Source organism: Gobius niger (genome assembly GCF_951799975.1).
Source record: "Gobius niger genome assembly, chromosome: 4".
Taxonomy (NCBI): domain Eukaryota; kingdom Metazoa; phylum Chordata; class Actinopteri; order Gobiiformes; family Gobiidae; genus Gobius; species Gobius niger.
In genome coordinates, this window is record NC_136855.1 from 12,711,389 (window position 1) to 12,733,814 (window position 22,426).

The 22,426-nt window shown below is 39.8% G+C and overlaps 3 protein-coding genes across 5 annotated transcripts in view; 1 reads left to right on the top strand and 2 right to left on the bottom strand.

The window, feature by feature from the left end:
• The window catches only part of cUnh15orf48 (chromosome Un C15orf48 homolog), a 64,723-nt gene that overhangs the window by 28,668 nt on the left and 13,629 nt on the right, over positions 1-22,426 (bottom strand). The window lies entirely within an intron of this gene.
• bloc1s6 (biogenesis of lysosomal organelles complex-1, subunit 6, pallidin) lies at positions 1,993-9,115 on the bottom strand. 2 transcript variants are annotated; one of them, XM_079554858.1, is made up of 6 exons: positions 9,004-9,115; positions 8,715-8,805; positions 5,614-5,770; positions 5,270-5,357; positions 5,097-5,183; positions 1,993-2,578 (listed from the first exon to the last, which is right to left on the bottom strand). In XM_079554858.1, exons 2-6 carry the CDS (start codon positions 8,782-8,784, stop codon positions 2,459-2,461), a joined length of 522 nt encoding a protein of 173 aa, XP_079410984.1. In that variant the 5' UTR covers positions 8,785-8,805; positions 9,004-9,115; the 3' UTR covers positions 1,993-2,458. The 2 variants fall into 2 exon arrangements, with proteins under 2 accessions (XP_079410984.1, XP_079410983.1); XM_079554857.1 differs by having other exon boundaries at positions 1,994-2,572; positions 5,090-5,183.
• Positions 8,203-21,742, top strand: slc30a4 (solute carrier family 30 member 4). 2 transcript variants are annotated; one of them, XM_079554851.1, is made up of 8 exons: positions 8,203-8,275; positions 11,380-11,952; positions 15,739-15,885; positions 16,756-16,909; positions 18,253-18,478; positions 19,687-19,792; positions 19,895-20,029; positions 21,045-21,742. In XM_079554851.1, exons 2-8 carry the CDS (start codon positions 11,556-11,558, stop codon positions 21,197-21,199), a joined length of 1,320 nt encoding a protein of 439 aa, XP_079410977.1. In that variant the 5' UTR covers positions 8,203-8,275; positions 11,380-11,555; the 3' UTR covers positions 21,200-21,742. The 2 variants fall into 2 exon arrangements, with proteins under 2 accessions (XP_079410977.1, XP_079410976.1); XM_079554850.1 differs by lacking the exon at positions 8,203-8,275 and adding an exon at positions 9,540-9,633.

Below are 22,426 nucleotides of genomic sequence, written 5' to 3' on the forward strand. Positions count from 1 at the left end.
AAATTTCATATCTCGATATTCATACCAGATATCTCGATATTGATGCGATATGATATAGGTATGGGTTGGGTAAAAACCACAAAAGAGTGCAGAAAATCTGTATCGTTTATCTATATCTTGCTTTTTCGATTTTAATATTTTGAATGTTCATATCTCGAAAACTTTGATTCTAACCATGATGATGACAATTATGATGGTGGTGCTGTAATTTATTCAAGTGAATTCGACAGGAAATCTCAGACATCCATGAGGATACATAAACAAAATCCATTTAATTGTTGAAGCTGGTCTTGATTTATGGCCTTCTCCTACAGCAGAATAGCAGGTTAGTTTGGACTCTCCTGAAGACCTACTTACATTTGGGGTCAAAGCGTTTGCTCAAATTATATTTTCAAATCAAGGTCAAGATTTTGTGGCTATATTTCCACAAAATTGGCAACAAGAACCAACCACAAACACCACCATCTAACACTACATTGTTTTGTTACACATTCTGCTTTGACACACATCTCGGTCCAAGTCCAGCCATGGTCCACTTTGGCTTCTGTCTTTCCCTTTGCTGACCCAATTTGAAAATTAAAAACAAAAAAAGCAGCAAAACCACAATATTTGGGACCACAATGACCAAAAACCCCGTGCTACTTAAGGTACAGAAGCTAAATGTACACATGTGGTTGGGCCAGTTTCATTTTGTGCCCCCCGTTGCTCCTGTGGGACCTCTTTGTGGTGCATCTTTGCCCCAGACCATTGGGAACAGGCAGGTTTTTGGTTTTAGAGTTAATTTTGTGTTTTATGTGAATTGGAGCGACTGGGAAAAGGAGGAATGCAGCCTGGTTTATTGTCAACAAACTCCAGGCCTTATAAACATGACAATATAAAAGCGTGCTGTAATGTAGGTTGCATTGTTAAGAAGACAAATTTTAAGGATAAAAACAACAAATTAAAGGTTTATATGGGCAAAAACAAGTGTGGAAAGCTAATCTGACCAAAGCCTCAGCCAGTAATTCACTAGAGATTTATTCAGTGGCGGATACTGAGTTTTTGAGGTATTGCTGGGAGAAGTTTTCTTATAAAAATTTGGCTTGATATTATTTTTTAATAGTAATCCGTTCTATATTTTGTATATACTATAAACTCAGCCTATATTGATATAGCCTATATTTTTTTTCTTTTCCTTTTTAGATTTTATTAACCAGGAAAGTGTCAGATCCGGACCCTATTGTACATATTCCGTGTGGTAGAAGAAACCAGAGCTATTTCCAACTTCTGAAATATTTTGCTACTTCATTTGACATGGAGAAACTAATTATTATATACATTTACAGCTTAATCATTTCTCTCTCCATAACTTTAGATTGAGGTTGACAGACAATGCGTTTTACAGACTGTAAACCCGATGCAATGCTGACACCTACTGGACACATTAGCCTTTTGCATCTGCTTAATATTTAGAAATGCAAGAATAGCCTGTAAGTTCATGAAATTCTTCCAAATGCTTAATAATTAAAGGCACAATGTTACCCTCCCCCCTACACTTTATTTACATTACCAAATGTTAACTTTGTTAACTCAGATCTAGTAAAACTATGCTCTCCAGTCTAGAAAAGCCGCACTCACATTTGGATCAAGAGGTAGCAGAAGCCGCAGGGAATATATTTGATCTCTCATCTTATACATACTCACCAAATCGTGTTTGCCTCACTCTTTCATTTGTCCTGTTTTTCTTTCTAAGAAAACTAAGGTGGATTTGAATCCCGGTCGAGCAAGGTGTACACAGTGCGTTGTGTGATTCACCACATGGGGCTGTTCACGTTGAGGTTGGCCAGTACCCCGATCCGTTAAGGACTCGAACCCGAGTTCGAAGTTTCCCAAGTCCCACAAGGATAGCGGTGAGCCAAAGGCCGCCTAGTTATATAGGCAGAGCAATGTTTAAAGGGCACCAAATAAACATCTCAAACTGCTTTATTTTTATTTGTCAAAGCTTGTACCTCTCGTTAATTGATGCATAGAGCTATTTCAGATAAATATTTACATTACATCAGACTTAAAATTAACTTATCAAACTTTTCAACAATGGACAACATACAAATAAAATGGTAGGTACCGTATCTTCAGCGTGATATGTTAGAATACAGAACAATTAGCATGTTTGGCAAGCATAATACTGAAGCATGAAAAACAAAAACACACATCACCTTTATGGCATAAAAAGTTTGGCTAAAAAAGGTAAATGCTGAACTGTTTCTACTTGTCAAAGGCCCCAAAAACTAAGCTCAGAGCTAAGTAGAGATGTGGTTAAACAAACATGCCGCTTCATTGAACAAATGGCTAATTTTGGCCACATATTGGCTGTCCTCATCAAAGACGAATCACACTTGACACTAAAAAGGCAGCAGTGCTTTGGTAATAACACGAGAAGTCCTTGCACAGGATTTAGTGTCCGTCATCACTGAGTGTTTTAGGTCCTTTTGGCTGGTTTCGCCGTGAGCTGCCGTTCTCTCTCCAGCTCTTTCTCCTTCTGCTGCTCCTTCTCCAAGAGATCCTTCTGCTTTTGCTGCTGCATCTTCAAAGTCTTTTTCTGTCGAGAAGAAAGAAAAATATTACATCTGTACAACACTGTATCTAGTGGGATACAGTTTTCATTCATAAATGGATCCATAATAACAGGATCGCCTAATAAAATCTCTCTGAGGAACACTTTGTTGACATGACAAAAACGTGTTGTCTGAGCAAAAATAATAATAATAAAGTCACCGGAACTGTCATGATCTGGGGTTTCTGCAGTTGGTCAGGTCTAGATTTAGCAACACCCCGTTTTTAGCCCAAAGAATGAGATCAGCTGACTACATCCTGAATGGCCAGGTTATTCCATTTATGGATTTTTCCTGCCCTGATGGCGCAGGCATTTTCCAAGATGACAAAGCCAGGATTCATTGGGTATCACATTGTGAAAGAGTGGTTCAGGGAGCATGACACATCATTTTCACACATGGGTTGGCCACCACAGTCCAGATCTTAAAGGAAGCCACCGTTTTTCCATACTGAAATATGTTCTTCCGTAGTAATATCTTCACTCCTATAGAATTGTCTGCGCAGACGTCAAAGTGCTCCTAAGGTGTTATTAAGGTGTTATATTCAAAAGACTCATGGTGAGGCGTCTTTTCAATATCACGGCCCTCGCCTCTGGAATGACCTGAGGAGGAGCTCAGGGCTGCAGAGAACGTTCATGTTTTTAAGAGCAGGCTCAAGACCCACCTTTTTAGCTTAGCTTTTAACTAATGTATTTATTTAATCCTAATATATAAAATATATATATGGGAGGTGGTGCCAGGCGTATTGTTTTAAATGTTGTAATCTGTAAAGCACTTTGTGATACCTTTCGGTATGAAAAGCGCTTTATAAATGAAGTTTGATTTGATTATTACGTCTTACAATATAATTACCCTTTTTATCCGCATAGAAAATCGACTAGGGAAAACACGGAAGAGCTTGGTCGCTTCTAACTTTACCCCGTTTGATCCCACAGAGAAGAGAAGAAGCCGAAATGCTAACAACAGCTTTGGTCTTTTTGCATGGCTGAGTGGACGCACAAAGACCAGACAGGTACACATCAACTCGTCTAAGCTCAGGTAGGAACATATCTCAGTATGGAAAAACGGTGGCCTGTTCCTTTGGGAAGGCTTTGTGCAGTGGTCAAACTCTCCCATCATCAATACAAGATCTTGGTGGAAAATAAATGCAACATTGGATCTTTGAAACTTGGAGACAATGCCACAGCGAATGCGTGCTTCTCTTTGGTCCAATTGGGGGGAGCTGACATTGCTGTAATACCACCTCCTGGTGGCCAGAGGCAACTCCAAAAGAAACTTTGGAAAACGGATTCCAATGCAGTACTTACACATCCCAAACACAGCTTAAAAGCCTGGTTGTATTTTTGTCTAAGACTTGCTATGACCCATGTAACACCGCAGGGCAAGGTATTCACTTTTTGTCCACGTTGGTTTTTGTGCTGCACAATTAAAAAGTTTAAGCTTGAGTTTGAGCTTTGAGTGACAGGCACTGGAACGCTGTGGAGGCTTGTAGCCAGTCCACCCGTCCTGCAAGGGCAGGGGTTCTTGCCTTTTTCTCCTTTTTGGAACGTGCTCTGTAGGAGGAGACTATGAGCAGCCATCATGGATTTTCTCTCAAATTAAGTAATTAATGTAAATGAGAAGTGAGCACAAGAGGTTTATCAATATACAGGTGCTCGTCATAGAATATCATGAAAAAGTTCATTTATTTCTGTAATTCAACTTAAAATGTGGAACTAATATATGATAGAGACTCATTACATGCAAAGTGTCATATGTCAAGCCTTTATTTGTTATAATTTTGATGATTATGGCTTACAGTCTATTTTCAAAATATTCCAATTTTATGAGATTTTTCATTTGGGGCTTTTACAAGCTGAGCCATAATAATCAAAATTACAACAAATAAAAGCTATACATACATGCTATTTGCATGTAATGATTAGTTTCACAGTTTAAGTTAAATAACAGAAGTGAATGGAATTTTTCATGATATTCTATTTATATGACGAGCACCTGCACAGTCTATGGTCTAAACCAGTGTTTGCCAATTGAATTTGCCTGAGTGGCAAAATCTTTCTCGACAGACGTTATGTGGGAAAGCTGTGCTCATAAAATCAAACTAAATAAATTTTGTCTATTTAATAATAAGAGATTTTTTGTGATTATGCTGTAGATGTTTTGCATGTAAAACCATTTGTGAACCTAAACTTAGAGCATGTTCACAAGCATTTAGCCTATGACAAAGGCGCACTACATTAGAAGTAAATAGAGACCCTTGAAATTAGCATGAGCATTATATACATTGCTCCAGTTGTTTGCTTTGATATTTTACTGAATAGTGTGGGAAATTTCCAGCCCAAACAAACTTTATTAGAGTAACACGCAAAACTAAAATGTATCAAATTGAGCACAATGATCCCACCAGAAAAAGAATGACCACAGTGTTACCTGTCTCACAGATTTCAAGACCTCTGTAGTAAATTGATATTTTGAGAAAACCTGTTACACTAAATTACTACTTGCCTTTAGTTTTGTTGTTTTTTCGTGAAGCATGATCATCTCTTTTCTGATATTCAGCAGCTTGTTGTGGTAGATTTTGGCCTCTGTGAACTGTAACCACATACAACAATAGCATTTACACTTTTTCATCACTACGCACATTTATGCATAAGCTTTGGGTTAAGAATGAGACATACCAGAGAGTTTAGATCCAAAAGAGCATTACAGTCTCTGAACTTCGTCACTTCTTGGTCCAATGTGTCTAATAAAATGACCTGGTTTTGCCTGTTTCAATGACAAGAAGCAGCACAATCATGATATTACGTAACTCTGAATACTGGTTCATATAGTATCATAGTTCCATGTATTCTCTGACAACACAATATGAATATACGATGTGTTGAGGTACCAGAGCAAGCCACTCCAGATTGATATTACTGGGTTAATAACATTTGCACTTAAATATTGTTCTGACTGCTTACATGCAGTAAGATTGCAATGCGTCCTTATATGTGTCAATCAATCATAACAATATACTCACGTGAGCTCTTGCAGGACCCTTTTGGAGTTCTGTAAATCGGGTAGATAGTGAGAGAGTAGCCCGTCTGCGAGTCTATCCACTGCTCTCCGGTCGATATACATTTTCTCCTCAAGCACTGGGTCTGGAGGAGGCTCTGGATCCTGCGCTGACCCAAGATCTGATCAAATAGTATGAAACGCATACAAAAATTAGTCAGTTCAAATCAACACCAATATGAAATAGACGCTGCGCACTCGACATTGTTCTTCATTCTGGAAATAAAATGTATGCATCCATTAACGTGTCTGTGCTAATGAACACATTTTTCAGCTGATATAGGGATAAAGAAAGGACATTTTATTGGAAGGCAATCAAGAACTGAGCATATCTTCAAACCAGACGCTTAATACTCACTAAACATGTGTTACTATCTACTATTTTCATTATTTACTTACTATCCTTTTATATACACCCTCATTCGCCTATCGCCTAGTTCACATCTTTCTTTTCATACAACACAGGCCTTTCAAGCTGCATTCTGGCGCTATGTTCACAGTCTTTTGGAATTACGATCACTGTCCCTTGTCTCATGTTATATCCACGTTGAAAGCCATGCACTGAAGCCTAATGTTACAGAGACAGCCATTAGATCCATCTTCCAAGTACTACTGCACATATACAGTGCCTCTCATGAGTATTCATACACCTTGAACTTTTGCACATTTTGTCATGTTTACAACCCTAAACATGAAGATTTTATTTTGATTTTTTTACTGAACGTTCACACACAAGTAACCGACAACTGTGAAGTGAAAGCAAAATGATACATGATTCTGTTAATTTTCAAAAAATAGAAAAGTGAAAAGTGGGGCTTGCATAAGTATTCATACAGCATTTTCTGAGTGCATTAAATTGCCTTTAAAACATTTCTATTGACTCCAGAATGTTCACCTTGGCCTAACGGTTAAATAGAGGCCACCTGTGTGTAATCTACTCTCAGTATAATTTCAGCTGTTCTTTTAGGCCCTCAGAGCTGTGGTCGGAGTGTGTTGGTCACTGAACAGCATAATGAAGGTCAAGGAGCACCAGAGAGGTCAGGGATGAAGCTGTGGAGAAGTTTAAAGCAGCATTAAGTTATACAAAGATTTCCCAGCACTGTTCAATCCATTGTTCGGATATGGAAAGAGTATAGCACCACTGCCAACTTACCAAGGCGTGGTCCTCCACCTAAAATATCGGAGCGAACAAGGAGAGCACTGGTCAGAAAGGCAACCAAGTGCCCCATGATAACGCTGGAGGAGCTGTGAAGTCCTGCTGCTGAGCTGGGGGAATCTGGACATGGGACAACTATAAGTCGTATTCTTCACAAATCTGGCCTTCTTGGACGAGTGGAAGAAGAAAGGAGGCCATAAAAAATCCTGTTTGAAGTTTGCTAGAAGTCATATGGAGGACACAGCTCCATGTGGAAGAAGGAGCTTTGGTCAGATGAGACAAAAATTGAACTTTTTGGCCCAAATGCCAAACGTTATGTATGGAGCAAATCTGACACTGCTCATCGTCCTGAGTGCACCATCCCCAGTTTAAAATATACGGGGGGGAACATCATGCTGTGGGGCTGCTTTTCCTCAGCGGGGACTGGGGAGACTGTAAGAATAGTTGGGAAGATGGATGGAGCCAAATACAGAGACATTTTGGAGGAAAACCTGCTGGAGTCAGCAAGAGAACTGAGGCTGGGGCGGAGATTTACCTTCCAGCAGGACAATGACCCGGAGCACAAAGCTAAATCTTCAATGGAATGGTTCAATAAAAACATATTAATGTTAATGTGACCTAAATCCTATTGAAAATCTGTGGAAAGGTCTGAAAACTGCTGTTCACAAATGCTCTCCTTCTAATCTGACAGAGCTGGAGTTGTTTTGTAAAGAGGAATGGGCTAAAATGTCAGTCTCTACATGTGCTAATCTTGTAGAGTCAAACCCCAAAAGACTTTCTGCTGTTATTGCAGCAAAAGGGGGTTCACAAAGTATTCATTCATGCTGTATGAATACTTATGCAAGCCCCACTTTTCACTTTTCTATTTTTTGAAAAATAACAGAATCATGTATCATTTCGCTTTCACTTCACAGTTGTCTGTTACTTGTGTGTGAACGTTCAGTAAAAAAATCTAAATAAAATCTTTATGTTTAGGGTTGTAAACATGACAAAATGTGCAAAAGTTCAAGGTGTATGAATACTCACGAGAGGCACTGTACAGTAGCTGCTGAAAATACTTCATAATGTCAATGGTTTTACCGTTGTTGTTTGCACGTGGAAAGCTAGTAAAATGCTACATGATGAAACTAAACTATTGGTAAATCTTCAAACTAAGCGCATTGCTCAGTGCCCTTTCTGGGAGCAATTTCTGAAACTGAAAGAGAAGAGTTTACAAAAATATATTTAGCCAGAATATCCTCCAGCTCGCATGGGTTTGAACTCTTTAAACCCATCAGAAATAGAGCATGATGGTTGCATAAAATACACAGGACACGACTCTCTGATATCGACGTGATGAGCGGAGTGCAGTGTTGCTCTTGGCAGATACCTGTGTTTGGGATCAGATTTTTCAGCTGCGTCCTAAAGACAGTGCTGTGCTGAAGACTCCAGTAAACAAGAGACAAACCAGCAACTATACACATCTACGCGGGTAAGTAAAGCTACATTTCTGCTCATATAACTGTTGACCTAATGCAAATAATTGGAACCAGGTTGCACACTTTAAACGTGGTCAGGAGGATTAACACTTGAGAGAAATACCAGAACCACATGCATTTCAGTGTGTGTCTTTTGTACAGGCTTTTGGGATTATAATTTCGGCTCATGCTAAATGTTTGGTCAATTAGAGTCAGAGATTGAACTGGTTTGGACATGTACAGGGAAAGAGATATTATGAGTAAAAGAATACAGAGGTAAAGGCTCTCCTGGAAAGACCATAACAACAAGCTAAACACTATAAACACTGATTTAAATTTGCTTTTTGTTGCTACCATGCACTTCTGTCCTATGTCTATTGTTGGCGGCACAATTATTAGGGAAGACCAAGAGAAAAGAGGAAGTTGCAGCCAATGTAGAGCTGAACCACAAACCTTCACTTTGCTGATTGAGCTCATTGTAGGGCGGTGAAAGTCTCTCGTCTTCTGTCCCTTCTGCCTCCATGGGTAAACTTTCTCGCAAAACCTGAAATAGTCGTCAAAATCAGGCATACCGATCTTCACCAGCACGTGGATATGATCAGTACAAGCATTTTAACTATGGACCTCAGTCTGTCATAACATAACACTGAGGAGCTAGCAAGGCAACTCAAATGAATCTCCAAAGTACGACAATAAAATGGGCATGTATTATGGGCGTTTTGTTGTTGATAAATACACTTACGGTTTGTCCGCTTTATCTAGTGAAAATGTGTAGCTTGAATCGAGAGGAAAAGGGGACAGATTTGGTTGTTTGTTGCTGCGTCGGGGCAAACCCTCATGTGACTGTTGAGCTCCCGCACTCACGTGACTACGCGTGTGCGAGATCTTAAAAAGAGAGGAGATAACACGCTCCTTTTATTATTGTGGGACAAATGCGAGACGTTTTATTTGAGTTTGATATAAGATATGAAAAACGGTATGCAGGGCTAATTTCACATATAGCACAGGGGGGGGAAAAGTAAAAACGCAAAATCAGGGAACAAAACGTGTTAAGCTGCAGCTACCAAATACAATCACGCGCATCGCAGTTAAAATCGATACCGAAAACTTTAAATACATTTAAAAAAAAAATGTATATAATAAGAATAATAAATCTCCGAAAACGTCATATTATGATAAATGCAAAATATCAACTGTGACCTTTCTTGTTGTTTTTTGCAATCTCCTCACGTCAAAACAATCTCTGGCGGGACTTCCGGGTTGAGGCGAGTCGAGAGCGAGGAGGCGGTGAGTCTATTTACTCCCGCAGTACGATGACAGTTTTCTGGCTAAACAAGACAACGATTTATCAAATTAATAAAGCGACTTGTAGGTAAGTCCTGCTTGTGTTTCTAAACGAACTACCAGAGTCTTGTGTGCCTTCCTTTGGGCCAGACATGAGATAGAAACTGCGCTAGCGGTAACTAGCCCGTTACTGTTTAGCCAAAGCTTTAGGTAAAGTTCAGCTCAGCACTTGTGACACTTGTATCTGTTGTGCTCGGTCTTGTAATGGGGGGGCACTAAATTGCCTTTACAGATGCTGACACGCACGTTTTGGTTCCATAAAGCTACATGCGTGAAATTCCTTTGACTTTGTAGTAGAAGGTCATCTCTGTCGGCCCAAGTCCAAGATATTAAGTGCTTTATGGAAAATTTCCCCATAAGGATTAAGATTGCGTCCTAGATTTTTACAGTGTGTTGCTTTACACCAGTGTTTTTGCTTCTATGTATTGGTGTAGTTAGCTTAACATTTCAGCTAAGTTAGTGAAGTGTTTTGATCATCTTTTCCCCTTGCTGTGTTTACTGTTGTTTTTTGCTGGTCACTGTTCTTAGATGTTTTAGCTTGGGACAGTCTACTCTTTGTTCGCAAGTTCTATACTTCTGTCTACTGTCTAATCAGGTTCACGTGGAGTGATGCAAATTCAATAATGTACCCAGGAAAGTTGGGCTGTCACGATCATTACTACATCGACTAAACGATGCATTTTTGGGTTCGATATTTATCGTCTGTGCATTTGTTAGCCTTTCCCCCCCAATGTTTTCTTTGTAAAACTTTGATTTCCAGCTGAAGCAAATTGAGTCACATTGTATTTCATGTTTGTTGCCGCTTGTGTGATATTTTAGGATATCACGATGCACTTTTAGAACTGTCATATTTATGCCCGAGAATTGACAGTATAGTATCGTTAGAGTCAATAATATCGTTTATCGCGATTCTTTCCCGCCTCAATATATCGAACTTCAAATTTGTTTTCGTGACAGGTCTGCAGGAGAGGAAAATCTGCTGCTCAGACATGATATACATCCAGTTTATTGATTGACACATGCTTTATTTCACTCTGTCTTGTAATTCACTGAGTCATTCTAAATTTTCCAACCTGCTTGTAATTGTTTAAAGAGGGGGTATTATGCTATTTTCAGTCACATAGCACCAGTCTATATCAAACTACAATGATGACGAAACCTTCTGTTGGTCTGTAAATGCAGTAAATTAAAATAACTGCCTTGAATAAAATTGCTCTCTCAAAATGGCTGTAGCGAATGTCTTGAAATAGGCCTCTGTCTCTTTAAGAACCTCTGACCCTTTCAGACACGCCCCCTCCACACGCTGTCTGTGGCATCAGTGGGGAGGGGGTTCTGCTGAGGAGCAGTGGTTGGTTACTCGGCTGGTGACGAAAGCTCGGAGGCGTCTCCAGGAGGTGGGGGCGTTCCTAGGAGGACTCAGGCAAACCTATCCCTAAAATGGCCGCCACCAGAGTTTTTACAGATTACTCAAAAATACGTGAATGTGCCAAGGCAACACTTCAGGCATGTTTTTAATGAGGGAATGACATAATAACTTGATGTAAAGCTTGAAAAAGTCGATTTTGCATAATACCCCCCCTTTAATTAACCCAAAGACTTTGTTTGAGCTATTTCTAAGATGAATGAGTAAAATGGTGTATTACCTTTGACTGTTGCATATTGGGGAGTGCAATGCCAATCTTACTTGCTCTGTTTGTGCTTTGTTTCTGAAGTTGGCTACTGGAAACTCTTCATGTGTCACACTACTTCACCATGTCTTGTTTCCGTCCCACAGGAGCTAAATACAGATTGAAGGACTGAGATGCTGTTTTCCACTCATCACCATCGTCGCGTCCTCCTTCACCTGTGTCAATGATTACCTGAACGGCTACTGAGCGATTTGCACACTTTACCCCACACGTTCCTTCCCCTGGATAGGCTTTGCCCACCAAGCTTTTTTTTTTTACAGCCATGTCGGGTGGGAGCTTCCTGAACAAGATGAGGTCCGCCTTCCGCAAAGACCGCAGCGACTGGGACTTGAGCGACACCGCGCCTTTTGACCTCTCGGACGAACTCGTGGAGGATGACGGACCGAAGTTTAACAAGCTGAGAGTGGTGGTGTCCGGAGAAATGTCCGATTACTCTTCGGGGGCCGCTTCCAATGGCGTCGCCGTTAATACTTTGGTTGTCGGGGGCGACGACGACGATTCGTTGCTGGACGCGGGTTCGGGGAGTCCCGGGACGAACCTGGACCCGCCCTGTGAAAACTGCATCAGGAGAAAAGAAAAACTAAAGCACAAGAAAGTGATGAAGAGGCTGGTCATCGCTGCAATGCTGTATTTTCTGTTCATGACCGGGGAGATTATAGGTAAAAGGATTATAAATGTTTCCATGTCTTTAAATCTGTCAGAAACACGGCTCTAAAACGTTTTCTTTTTCAAATAATGCCACAGTAAATTACAAAGCTTAGACGAAGCATTAAACTTTTCTAAACTGGAAAGTGAGGTTGCTGAACTTCACGAGGGCATGAGTTACACAACACTCTGCTCAGTTAATCATAGACGATGAGTAACACGAATGACAACGCCAAGTGATGTTAGACTGTATTTAAGTTTGATCCTAATAATGGCTGGCTGTGACTAAAAAACATGTTACTAGCTGTAATGGAAGCTCAAGTTGAAGGACAATAGTCTGGTTAAAATGTAATACAAAAGTAGGGCTGCACAGTATATCGGAAAATAGTTTTTGTTGCAGTCTTTGGTGACGCAATGTTTATATCGCTCGGAGCTACAGCATATTAAATTTACTGAAGTCTTCATTTGTTTGAAAGTTACACATTTTTTCCAACACAGCCAAAAACAAAAATGGCTTGCAATTAATGTTTAATTTACTTTGAGACCATTTTGTAAAATATTGCAATAGTTGTGGTCTATTATCACATACTGCAATTTTCTCCTCCTACTGTCCAGCCCTAATTAGAAGTATTTCAATTCAGCCAGATTCCAGACTCAAGGTTCAATGTAGAAACAAAAAACCCTCAGAATTTGTTGGGGAAAAGATCCGAATGTGCAAGTGACTAGTTTAGTCGACTAACTGTTGAGTAAACAACCATGTCAAAAAGTAAAGCTGTTAATTTGACGCTATAGTACTAGTTGCGAATGTAGTACCCTTGTTCGTCTTGTCAGTGAGCGCGAAGGATTATATTACTGTATTAAGTGTTTAGGGCTCGCATGACACAACAAAAGAACAGGTGTGGTGAAAGTATTTTCAGCTTTACCAAGTGAGACCGTGCCACTCCCAAACTCGAGATGAACTAAATGATCTGCTTCACATGAGTTATGCAACAACAATGTGGCTGCAGAGAATTAAGAGACATGTCGGGTGCGAGTGACAAGATCAGATAAAGAAGCCGACTCAGACTCCAGTTATCACATGCTGTGCCAGTGTAGAAATGCGTGTAAAAAATATGTGCTTAAGAGATGAGCGATCACTATCTCATACGCGTATTTTACTCGTTTTGAACAGAGTCGCCAGACTTTAATTCCTGTGTGCTGTGCTTTGTCCTGTGTCTTTGGTTTATGTGTGTTTTTGGTGAACAGTGTTTAGCCCAAACAAAGACCATACTAGGGCTGGGTAATTAATTGAAATTTAATCGAAATCGCAATCTCTACTTTGGTCAACCTCAATGATCGTCGTGGGACTTTATGCTATGCTATACTGCCCAGCCCTAGACCATACTCTTGCAATCAACAATAGATCAGTGCATTTTCGATACAGCTTCAGTCTCATCACACTAAGTAAGTGCCGCAACAGAAAATGGCCCGAGTCAAGATCAAATTAGGAAGTCTAAGAAGAGTAAAAAAAAAATAGACCCACATTGGACTGAACTTGATGTCAACCTTGTCTAAACCAGATAAAACACCTGACTTAATTACATTACCAAAGCATAAATCGCATTATCTAAAATTAAAATGATCACTGATGATACCAAGTTTGAGAACCACAGTTATATGGTTTTGATGTAAGAAAAAAACAGTATTTAGAGATAAGTTTGCTTATTCAAGGCAGATTAATTTAGGGCACATTTCATACAATCCACTTTATTTCTATAGCACATTTTATGAACAAAGTGATTTCCAAAATAAAAATAATAATAAAATTAAACTTTAAAATACAGAATGTATTAAAATGTCTAAAATGGCAACTAAATGCACCTTAGCTAGACAGCAATAAAATGGTTAATAATTAAAAGACTAAAACCAAATGGTATAGATATTACAAGTTTTTAGCCTGGCTTTAACCCCTTAACCCCCGCCTTAGCCAAGTAGATTTTCTCCACTTTAACATTACATAAATAAAAGCTTCTCGACTGGAGCTCACAGCCTATAGGCCAACAAAACGCCTCATTTGAAAGCTAAGACCTACAAAACTCACCACAACTTTTTGTCACCACGTTTTTGTCACATATTTGAGGCATTTATGTCATGTTTTCGTAGTTTTTGTGTCATATTTTTGTCACCTTTTTGTTTTTTCATCACTCTTTAGTTGTGCTTTTTGTTGCTTTTTTAGTGTGTTATTGTTGCTCGTTTTTGCCGCTCCTTTGACACTTTTTTGTTGCGTTTTCATCCTTGTTTTTGTCGCTTTTTTCCAAACTGGAGAAAATGCACTTGGTTCATGTGGTGGTTAAGAGGTTAACCATTAACCATTCCCACATTAGACGCTTGTCTCCCATATTCAGTAAAAACACTCAAACGCCGTTTCACCGTTTAGTCCTGACTCTGGGCACCGGCAGAAGATTAACTTTCTGATGTTCTTCTAAAAGCCCGAGATTGTTCATACGGCGCTAACCACTGCACAGTCGGAAGGTCAAGGTCCGATTCCCACCTGGACGGGGCCTTTCTGTGTGGAGTTTCCATGTTCTCCCTGTGTCTGTGTAGGTTTCCTCCAGGTACTCCGGTTTCCCCTACCTCTGAAAACATGTACAATAGGCCAGGATGAATGAGAGTGTGTTTGAGAGTGCACAAGGGGAGGACGGATAGAAACTAGCCCAAGGCTACAATTCGGTCTGGCTTGTTCATTAAATTAAACTTAAAGGAATAGGCCACCGTTTTTACATACTAAGATATGTTCTTACCTCACTTTAGACGTGTTAATATATCCCCGTCTGGTCTTTGTCCGTGCGCTCTGTCACGCAAACGGAGCACATACGCAGCCTCTCCCACATGTCACATAGCTCCAAAAAAGCTCACGATAGAAGCTACCAAGCTCTTCCACGTGTTCCCTATTTAAATAAAGTTACGTGAAGTGTTTTCATGCGAAGTATATTTACCCAGAAATGTAACATGTCGATTTTATAAGCAGATAAAAAGGGGGACTATATTGTGAGGCGTAATGACACGAGGGGTAAAACGTCCGCGCAGTAACTCCTAAAGGTTATTGACGGAAGTGAGCGGGGGAAGTCTTTAGGAGTTACTGCGCGGACGCTGTGCTCCTCGTATCATTACGCCTCACGATATAGTCCCCCTTTTTATTTGCTTATAAAATCGACATGCTACATTTCTGGGTAAATATACTTCGCATGAAAACACTTCACGTAACTTTATTTAAATAGGGAACACGTGGAAGAGCTTGGTAGCTTCTATCGTGAGCTTTTTCGGAGCTATGTGACATGTGGGAGAGGCTGCGTATGTGCTCCGTTTGCCTGGCAGAGCGCACGGACAAAGACCAGACGGGGATATATTAACTCGACTAAAGTGAGCTAAGAACATATCTTAGTATGTAAAAACGGTGGCCTATTCCTTTAAACTCTACCTTATCTTCTCTCGATTTTCAGTGCTACATAATACTTGACTCTGTCTTACAGTGCTAAAATGCTGGGTTTACAGGTTCTAGAATACGATGATGTTATCGGACCCAACAGGGGGGAAGGAGCCAGTTTTTCCTATTAACAGCATTACACTTTCACAAGTCGTAGCTAAAAAGAAAATATATGAATTAAAAAATGATCATTAATATCAGCCACTGGGTCCACGATCTCTCTGTACAAGACCAAAAATTTCCTCAAAAACAAAATAATTTTTCCTCTTTAAACGGTATAGGCCTTTAGAATGCTGTGATATCACCTGCAACCCAGCAATATCATGTTTCCCCTCAGGTGGTTACGTGTCGAACAGCCTGGCGATCATGACGGACGCGGTGCACATGTTGACTGATGTGGTGGGGATTCTGTTTTCACTCCTGGCTCTGTGGCTTTCCACAAAACCCCCAACGAAACGCTTCACCTTCGGTCTGCACCGACTCGGTACGACTAACCCACGCACACACTTTCAACGTTTCCTCTTGAACCTGCCTGGATATGCATGTTTGAACAGGTGGTTTATACTACCAGTATTGAAATGGCTTAGTCAATGTTTGGTCTATCTAGTTTAACAAGTGATAACAAGTGCAGTCAAGGTACTTCTTATGATGTTCCCAAGATACAGCTACATCTTTGTTCCCTGAAAGTTGTGAAACAGGCTCCTAAAATTGTCTGATTGATCTGGATGTTCCAAATGTGTTAGAATTAAGTTTAGACCATAACTTATACTTTAAAGGGGTGGTATTATGCATAGTCAACTTTTTACAATGTTACTAAGTTGTTCTCCCATCCCAAAAAAATACCTGGAGTTGTGTCTTAACCTTCTTGCAAATTGTTTATAAACTTTGGCTGTTATTGGCTCCGCAGTTCCCAAAAAGGTCCTGCGTATCCAGGAAATGCTCTCCTCACCTCTCGATCTCTTGCTAAGGTTAATCCTTTCATCGCGAAGAAAAGAATCTCGCCATAGAGCGAGATTACGTGAACATTAGACAGTCAGACTACTGGATTTTTTGTTATTGCATTTTCTAACCAACAGTGTAAGATAGTGACAAAGAAGCCTTTGAAATTATTGCCAAATATCCACTAAAAGCATAATACCCCCTCTGTAAGATGTACCCGCTCCATCTTTCAAATCAAGTAATGGGCCTTTAGAGAAAACAAGATTCAAACTTGTCTATAAAAAGCCCTTATGTGATTAAAATGTATAAGTTGAAGGTCTATTCTTTCCCTCCTACTTACGAGCCAACAGTAGCTCAGACCCAAGCTCGGACTAAACCTGGACTTGAAACTGTTTTCCGCCTGTGCCTCCTCCAGAGGTGGTGTCTGCGGTGCTCAGTGTGATGCTGATCTACATCCTGACCGCGGTGCTGCTGTTCGAGGCCGTTCAGAGGACCATGAGCCAGGACTTTGACATCGACGGAGACGTCATGCTCATCACCGCAGCTGTGGGCGTCGCTGTCAACCTCATGTACGTACAGTAAAACTTCAGATCATGTGTTTGAATATAGTTTTCTATTAAGACCTGTGTAACTAAACTGTTTGCTCATTTTAGTGGTCTATGATAGGAATGCACAATTTATTAAAGTTGAATAAAAATATTTGAAGCCTTCAATTATTCGGGCAGGACAATATAATTTGCAACGAAATGTTCCTGTCTCCATAGACTGGTATTTTGCGTTACTTATTATTACTTGTTATTGGCCTGTGGTACGCCGTACCAGGAGGGAGAGGAGGAGCGCTCTCTCACCTTACGCACAAAACCATAGTCTGCCTATATTAGACCCTTGTCTCAAAGTGTTGAAGTTTAGCCACTTAAATGCAATGTAGTGGGCAGATGAGGTCTGATTTGCCTTCTGTCCCTGAACTTTCTGCACACACGGTAAAGGATGTTTGGCTGTGAGCCGTCTTTATGCATCACTGAAGAGAGCCGTAAATAATTATGCACATTTACAGATATGTTAAATGATATGAGTGATAACACATGTTATAAAGGCTATTTGGCACAGTAGATGTGCCTTGAGATTTTTATTTGTCCTTTGCTGTGCCTTGGGCAGAAAAAGTTTGGAAACAACTGATTTAGACAGTTACACATTTTGTATGACCTTAAATGCATTGGATTCGTATTTCTTTACCATTTCAGTCTCTCAGATGTCATACACTTGATATTTAAAATGTGTTTGGGGAAATGAATCTTGATTTTTATAACAACTTATTGCAACTGTAGTAAGTATTTCCCCAAATTTGTGCTGATTTGTTACAGCACAAGGGAAGCAATTCTCTGTTTGTGTCTGAACATTGTTTCTGCCTATCATAGAGCTATTTGTTATTTATTTGATTTTTTACATCATGTTTTCTACCAAAGCCCCAGTAGCTCATATTGCACAGGAAAACGCACTTGGGAACAAAAGAAATTATACTACAATACTTATATATTTTATTTTTATCCTATTGTGTTTGATCTTACTTACCGCTCCTTGTTATTCTTTATTGTGTTTTTTTTTAACGAAATGTACACACCTGCTTCTTGATTTTCTCCATACATATGGGTTTGTGCTCAAACCAAGTCAGCTTACCAATCCGGGGCACATGCTGTAAGGCAAGACATTGGCGTTTCCATTTTCCCAGTGTTTGTTTTTGTGACAGGAAGCACAGCAACCCTACGGAATAAAGTAAAAGAAAAAATAGGAGATAGTAAAAACAAAAGAGTGATTACAACACAGTGCGTCATGCCCCTCATCTTCACCCATGTCAAGTACATTTGTCCATTACTGTTAATAACCCACGTATCTTCATGTGTCTTTGTCTCTTTAGAATGGGTTTCTTGTTGAACCAGAGCGGGCACGGGCACTCCCACGGTCACGGTCACTCTCACTCTCACGGTCACTCCCACGGCCCAGCGGCAGTACAGGCCTCTGGGTCACCGTCGCAGCAGAAATCTCATGGGAGTCTGGCCGTCAGAGCCGCCTTCATCCACGCTTTGGGAGACCTGCTGCAAAGCATCGGGGTCCTCATCGCTGCATACGTCGTCCGGTTTAAGGTACAGCCCAATTTGCTCCTTTGATCATTACTGTGTTAAATCTAAAAGATCTAAAGGAATACCTGCTTTTTGCATTTGGTAATAATCTCAAACACATCTTTATCACTGTCTTACACATTGTTGGTTGGAAAATGTGATTTTGAGATCGAAAACAAAATATCCAGTAAGGCTGGGTTGGTGCACTTTTACCACAATCCGATACTTAGGAGATTATTAGACTATATATATATATATATAAATGCATTTACTTCTGTTGTTCAACTTAAACTGTGATACTAATATATGACAGACTCATTGCATGCAAAGTGAGATATGTATAGCAGCCTTTATTTGTTATCATTTTGATGCATGTATTTTGATTTGCATGTAATGAGTCTATATCATATATTAGTTTCACATTTTAAGTTGAATAAAAAAAGTAAAAGCACTTTTTCATGATATTATTATATGATTATTAATTATATAATGAGCACTGATTCTGGGAGCTCCGGTAGCCTCTGGGGAAGATCCAAAGAGTACTCAAAGATGCGCAAGTAGGTCAAAACATAGCTCCAGGTATGTTTTTGATGAGAGAACAACATTGTACCATGGTAAAAAGACTTTTTCATAAAATTCCCCCTTTTAAAGGTAAGATTTTTGCAAATGATAAACATGGCTCGTCTATATGAGGTAATCATGTTCAAATCAAATATTGGTTTTACTGATTGCAATTGTAATGTTGATTTATAGACCATTACAAAACATATTTCACTTGATGTGACTGTGTGGAATAAAATGGATGGATGGTTCTCAAGATCCAATAAGAATCTGCAGAATGAGCACCAGACTTGACGTTGCCAGTTTCAAATTTCTAAATCCAGTTCAGAAATGAACCCCAATCCCCCAATTAAGTCATAATCAGTGTTCGTGCAGGCCACCAGTTAAAGCCCTGAACTTTGGATGTTATTAGCTTTCAGGTGAGGAATGGAAAGTCCACATATACTAAAAATTGCACTTGTGTCTTAGCAGCTTTAGGCGAACCCAAGTTCAATCGCAGTGCCTTTTTAAATCACAAAGAAGATCTACAAACATTACTGCATTACTACAGACTTTCAGAGCTTGAACCTTTCGTGTTTTGCTGCCCTCTACTGGTTGTTTAAGCTTGAGACTTTGAGTTGTATGTCTGGTGGCAACTTAATAAACCACTCTACTTTTTTCTGTCTTCTCAGCCGGAGTATAAGCTCGCAGACCCCATTTGCACCTACATTTTCTCAGTGCTGGTCATTTGCACAACATTCCGCATCATTCGAGACACAACCGTCATTGTACTTGAAGGTAAGTCCCAATCCATTTATACTTCATAGCTCCATTCAAGATTTAGAAATTTTAGAAATTTGTCTTGACTTTGGACAATTGACTTTTTTGGTCCCAATTTAGGTGTTCCCCGACATTTGGACATTCAGCGAATCAGGGAAGACCTCCTGAAACTAGAGGATGTCCAGTCTGTGGATGAGCTCAACGTTTGGGCTCTGACTGCGGACAAAACGGCAGCTTTAGTTCATCTACAGCTCAGTGAGTCTCTAACCTCTCACTCTCTTCTCTTTCCTTTGAAAATCTCATACTAAGCTACTTTTTCCCTGTATAGTTTTCTTTCACTTCTCTTTCACTGCATACAAGCTGTTTCCTTCCTCTGTACAAGTCCAAACCATCTAAACGTGACCTCGTCTAACTTCATCTACAAAAATTAAGCTATACTGCTAATATTTTTAGTTCAGTGTAGTGACAGATTTATTTCCAGTCATTGAATCCTACTAGCCATTCCACCATGTGAGCAAAGCAGGACTGGATCTAGATCAGGGGTCTTTCACATTCGACATCAAAGGAACTACTTTCGCCTGTTTCAAATGAAATGAAAGAGCCCAAATACTTATTTTCAATGGCAAACAACAAAGCTATTGACATAATTCAGATACCATGATAACAGGAAATTCTGATGTTGATATTAATTCAAGGTAAAACTGTAGTGCAGTTTTCAAAAAGAGGTCTGGGGGGGGGGGAGTCCCACAGGAAAATCTGAATGAATCTTTGACACTTCTGGTATTCTTTTGCACATAAACATATTATTTCATGGGGCCTATTACTATGATCATATTTGATGATTTTTAATGTGAAAGAGCCGCTTAACCAAAGCTTAAGATTGAGATTTGGGTTTCCTATGCCTGGGCTAGTTAGTTCCAGGATAGTAGACTGTCTGGGAATACCAGGCATCATCTGGAAGTTTACCAAAACCAAGTGAATGTGAATCAATAACTGTCCCTTATGAAACTCATTTGGTGACTTGTGTTTGTGTGCTATACAAATAATATTCCCGGTCCTACTATCGTATGGTGGTGGTGGATTATGCAAGGGCTTTTTGAGCATGTTTTGTTTTGTGCATTTAGAGTAGCCTTCTTGTTCTTGCTAAATCTTGTCAAATGAGGGCCAACAATGTTCTCTGGTGCTACAATTTAAGACAAACTAATTCCAGTGTGTATTTTCTGGCTGATAGACTCACAAAAACAATCCAATCTCCTCTTATGATCTGCAGCGCCCTCTGGTGACACAAGCTGGGAAGAGGTCCAGTCCAAAGCTCGCCTCTTGCTGCTTCACACCTACGGCCTCAACAGATGCACAGTTCAGGTCCAAACGTTCAGACAGCGCCTGAACTCTAGCTGTACAAACTGCCAGTCTTCCACCGCATGAGGGCGCTGTGGAGCTGACCTTATCAATATTGTGACTGTGCTTCTACAATCTGCCTCTACCGGACCAGAGTAGAAGACGTGTGAGGAGATGGTGCCAAAGGACTCTAAAGTGGGGGAATATAAGAGGTTTGTTTATAAAGAAAATGGTTGGTTTGGTCTCAAGAGATTTTATTCTCAACTGCTTAGATTTGGCCCAGTCACCGCTTCAAAACACACGGTAATAGGAAGATTTTGTCATTAATAATAAATACATTATTGCTGCATGTCTGTGAAGCTTTCAAGTATACAGTATTTAACTCTCAATCTCTGCAATGGAACGATTACACTTCCTACCTCACAGCAATAGGAGGGTTTTCTGTGGTCATGCAGGTTTCCCCCATCTTCCTAAAACTTAGAACAATAGAATTAGGATTGTAATGTTAGAAACTCAACTATAGGAGTATGCTAAGTTTAAAGGCACTTGCAAGCATTGTCCATAGACTAACATTAGCTAAAACAATATGAAAAATAAAACGGATAAGAGCTGAGGAAATCACTCCACGAGCTGCCATGTCACTTCTGGTAAATTCATTTTACACACACTATAATGCCCACATGCTCTTCTGTGAATGATAACTCCAGTTTTTAACATAATAAAATCTCCTTTGAACACATTTCTGAGCTCTATCGAGAGTAACGCATTTTATTTTATTAAAATAAAACGCATACATTTTATTACCCTGGTGATGAGCCATTAATCTTTGTGAGTGAACATCAAAACTTAGCACTTACAGCCCAAGGGGCCCATGTACTCTATCACAGTTTGAGAGTCACAGTCTCTGCTCTAACACACTGCAGTGTTCAAGTCCTGTTATGGGAACAATGCTGAGTAGTATCAGTATTCATTAGAGTTCTGTAGCAAACAATGTAGTGTTGCATTTGGACACATTTGACTCACAGCATTTTCACCGTATGAAAGTGCAGCTGTTCCCTCAATGTGAAAGTGAAACAGTATTCCTCTTAGATGATTCTCCTATTGGCCATGTTTTGTTTTGGTGACTGGGATGTAGCTAAAGCCTTTAACCTGCTGAAGAAAGCGGATTATCTTAAACTCTTGAATCACCACAAAAGCCTGTTTCTCACATGAGTTTCTTCCTTTTGTACGTTTCATTTCTCATGTTTTAAAATGTAAAAGTCTTCTTTTTTAACTAAATGATTTATTAATTTACTAAAACACTCTGCACTTAGA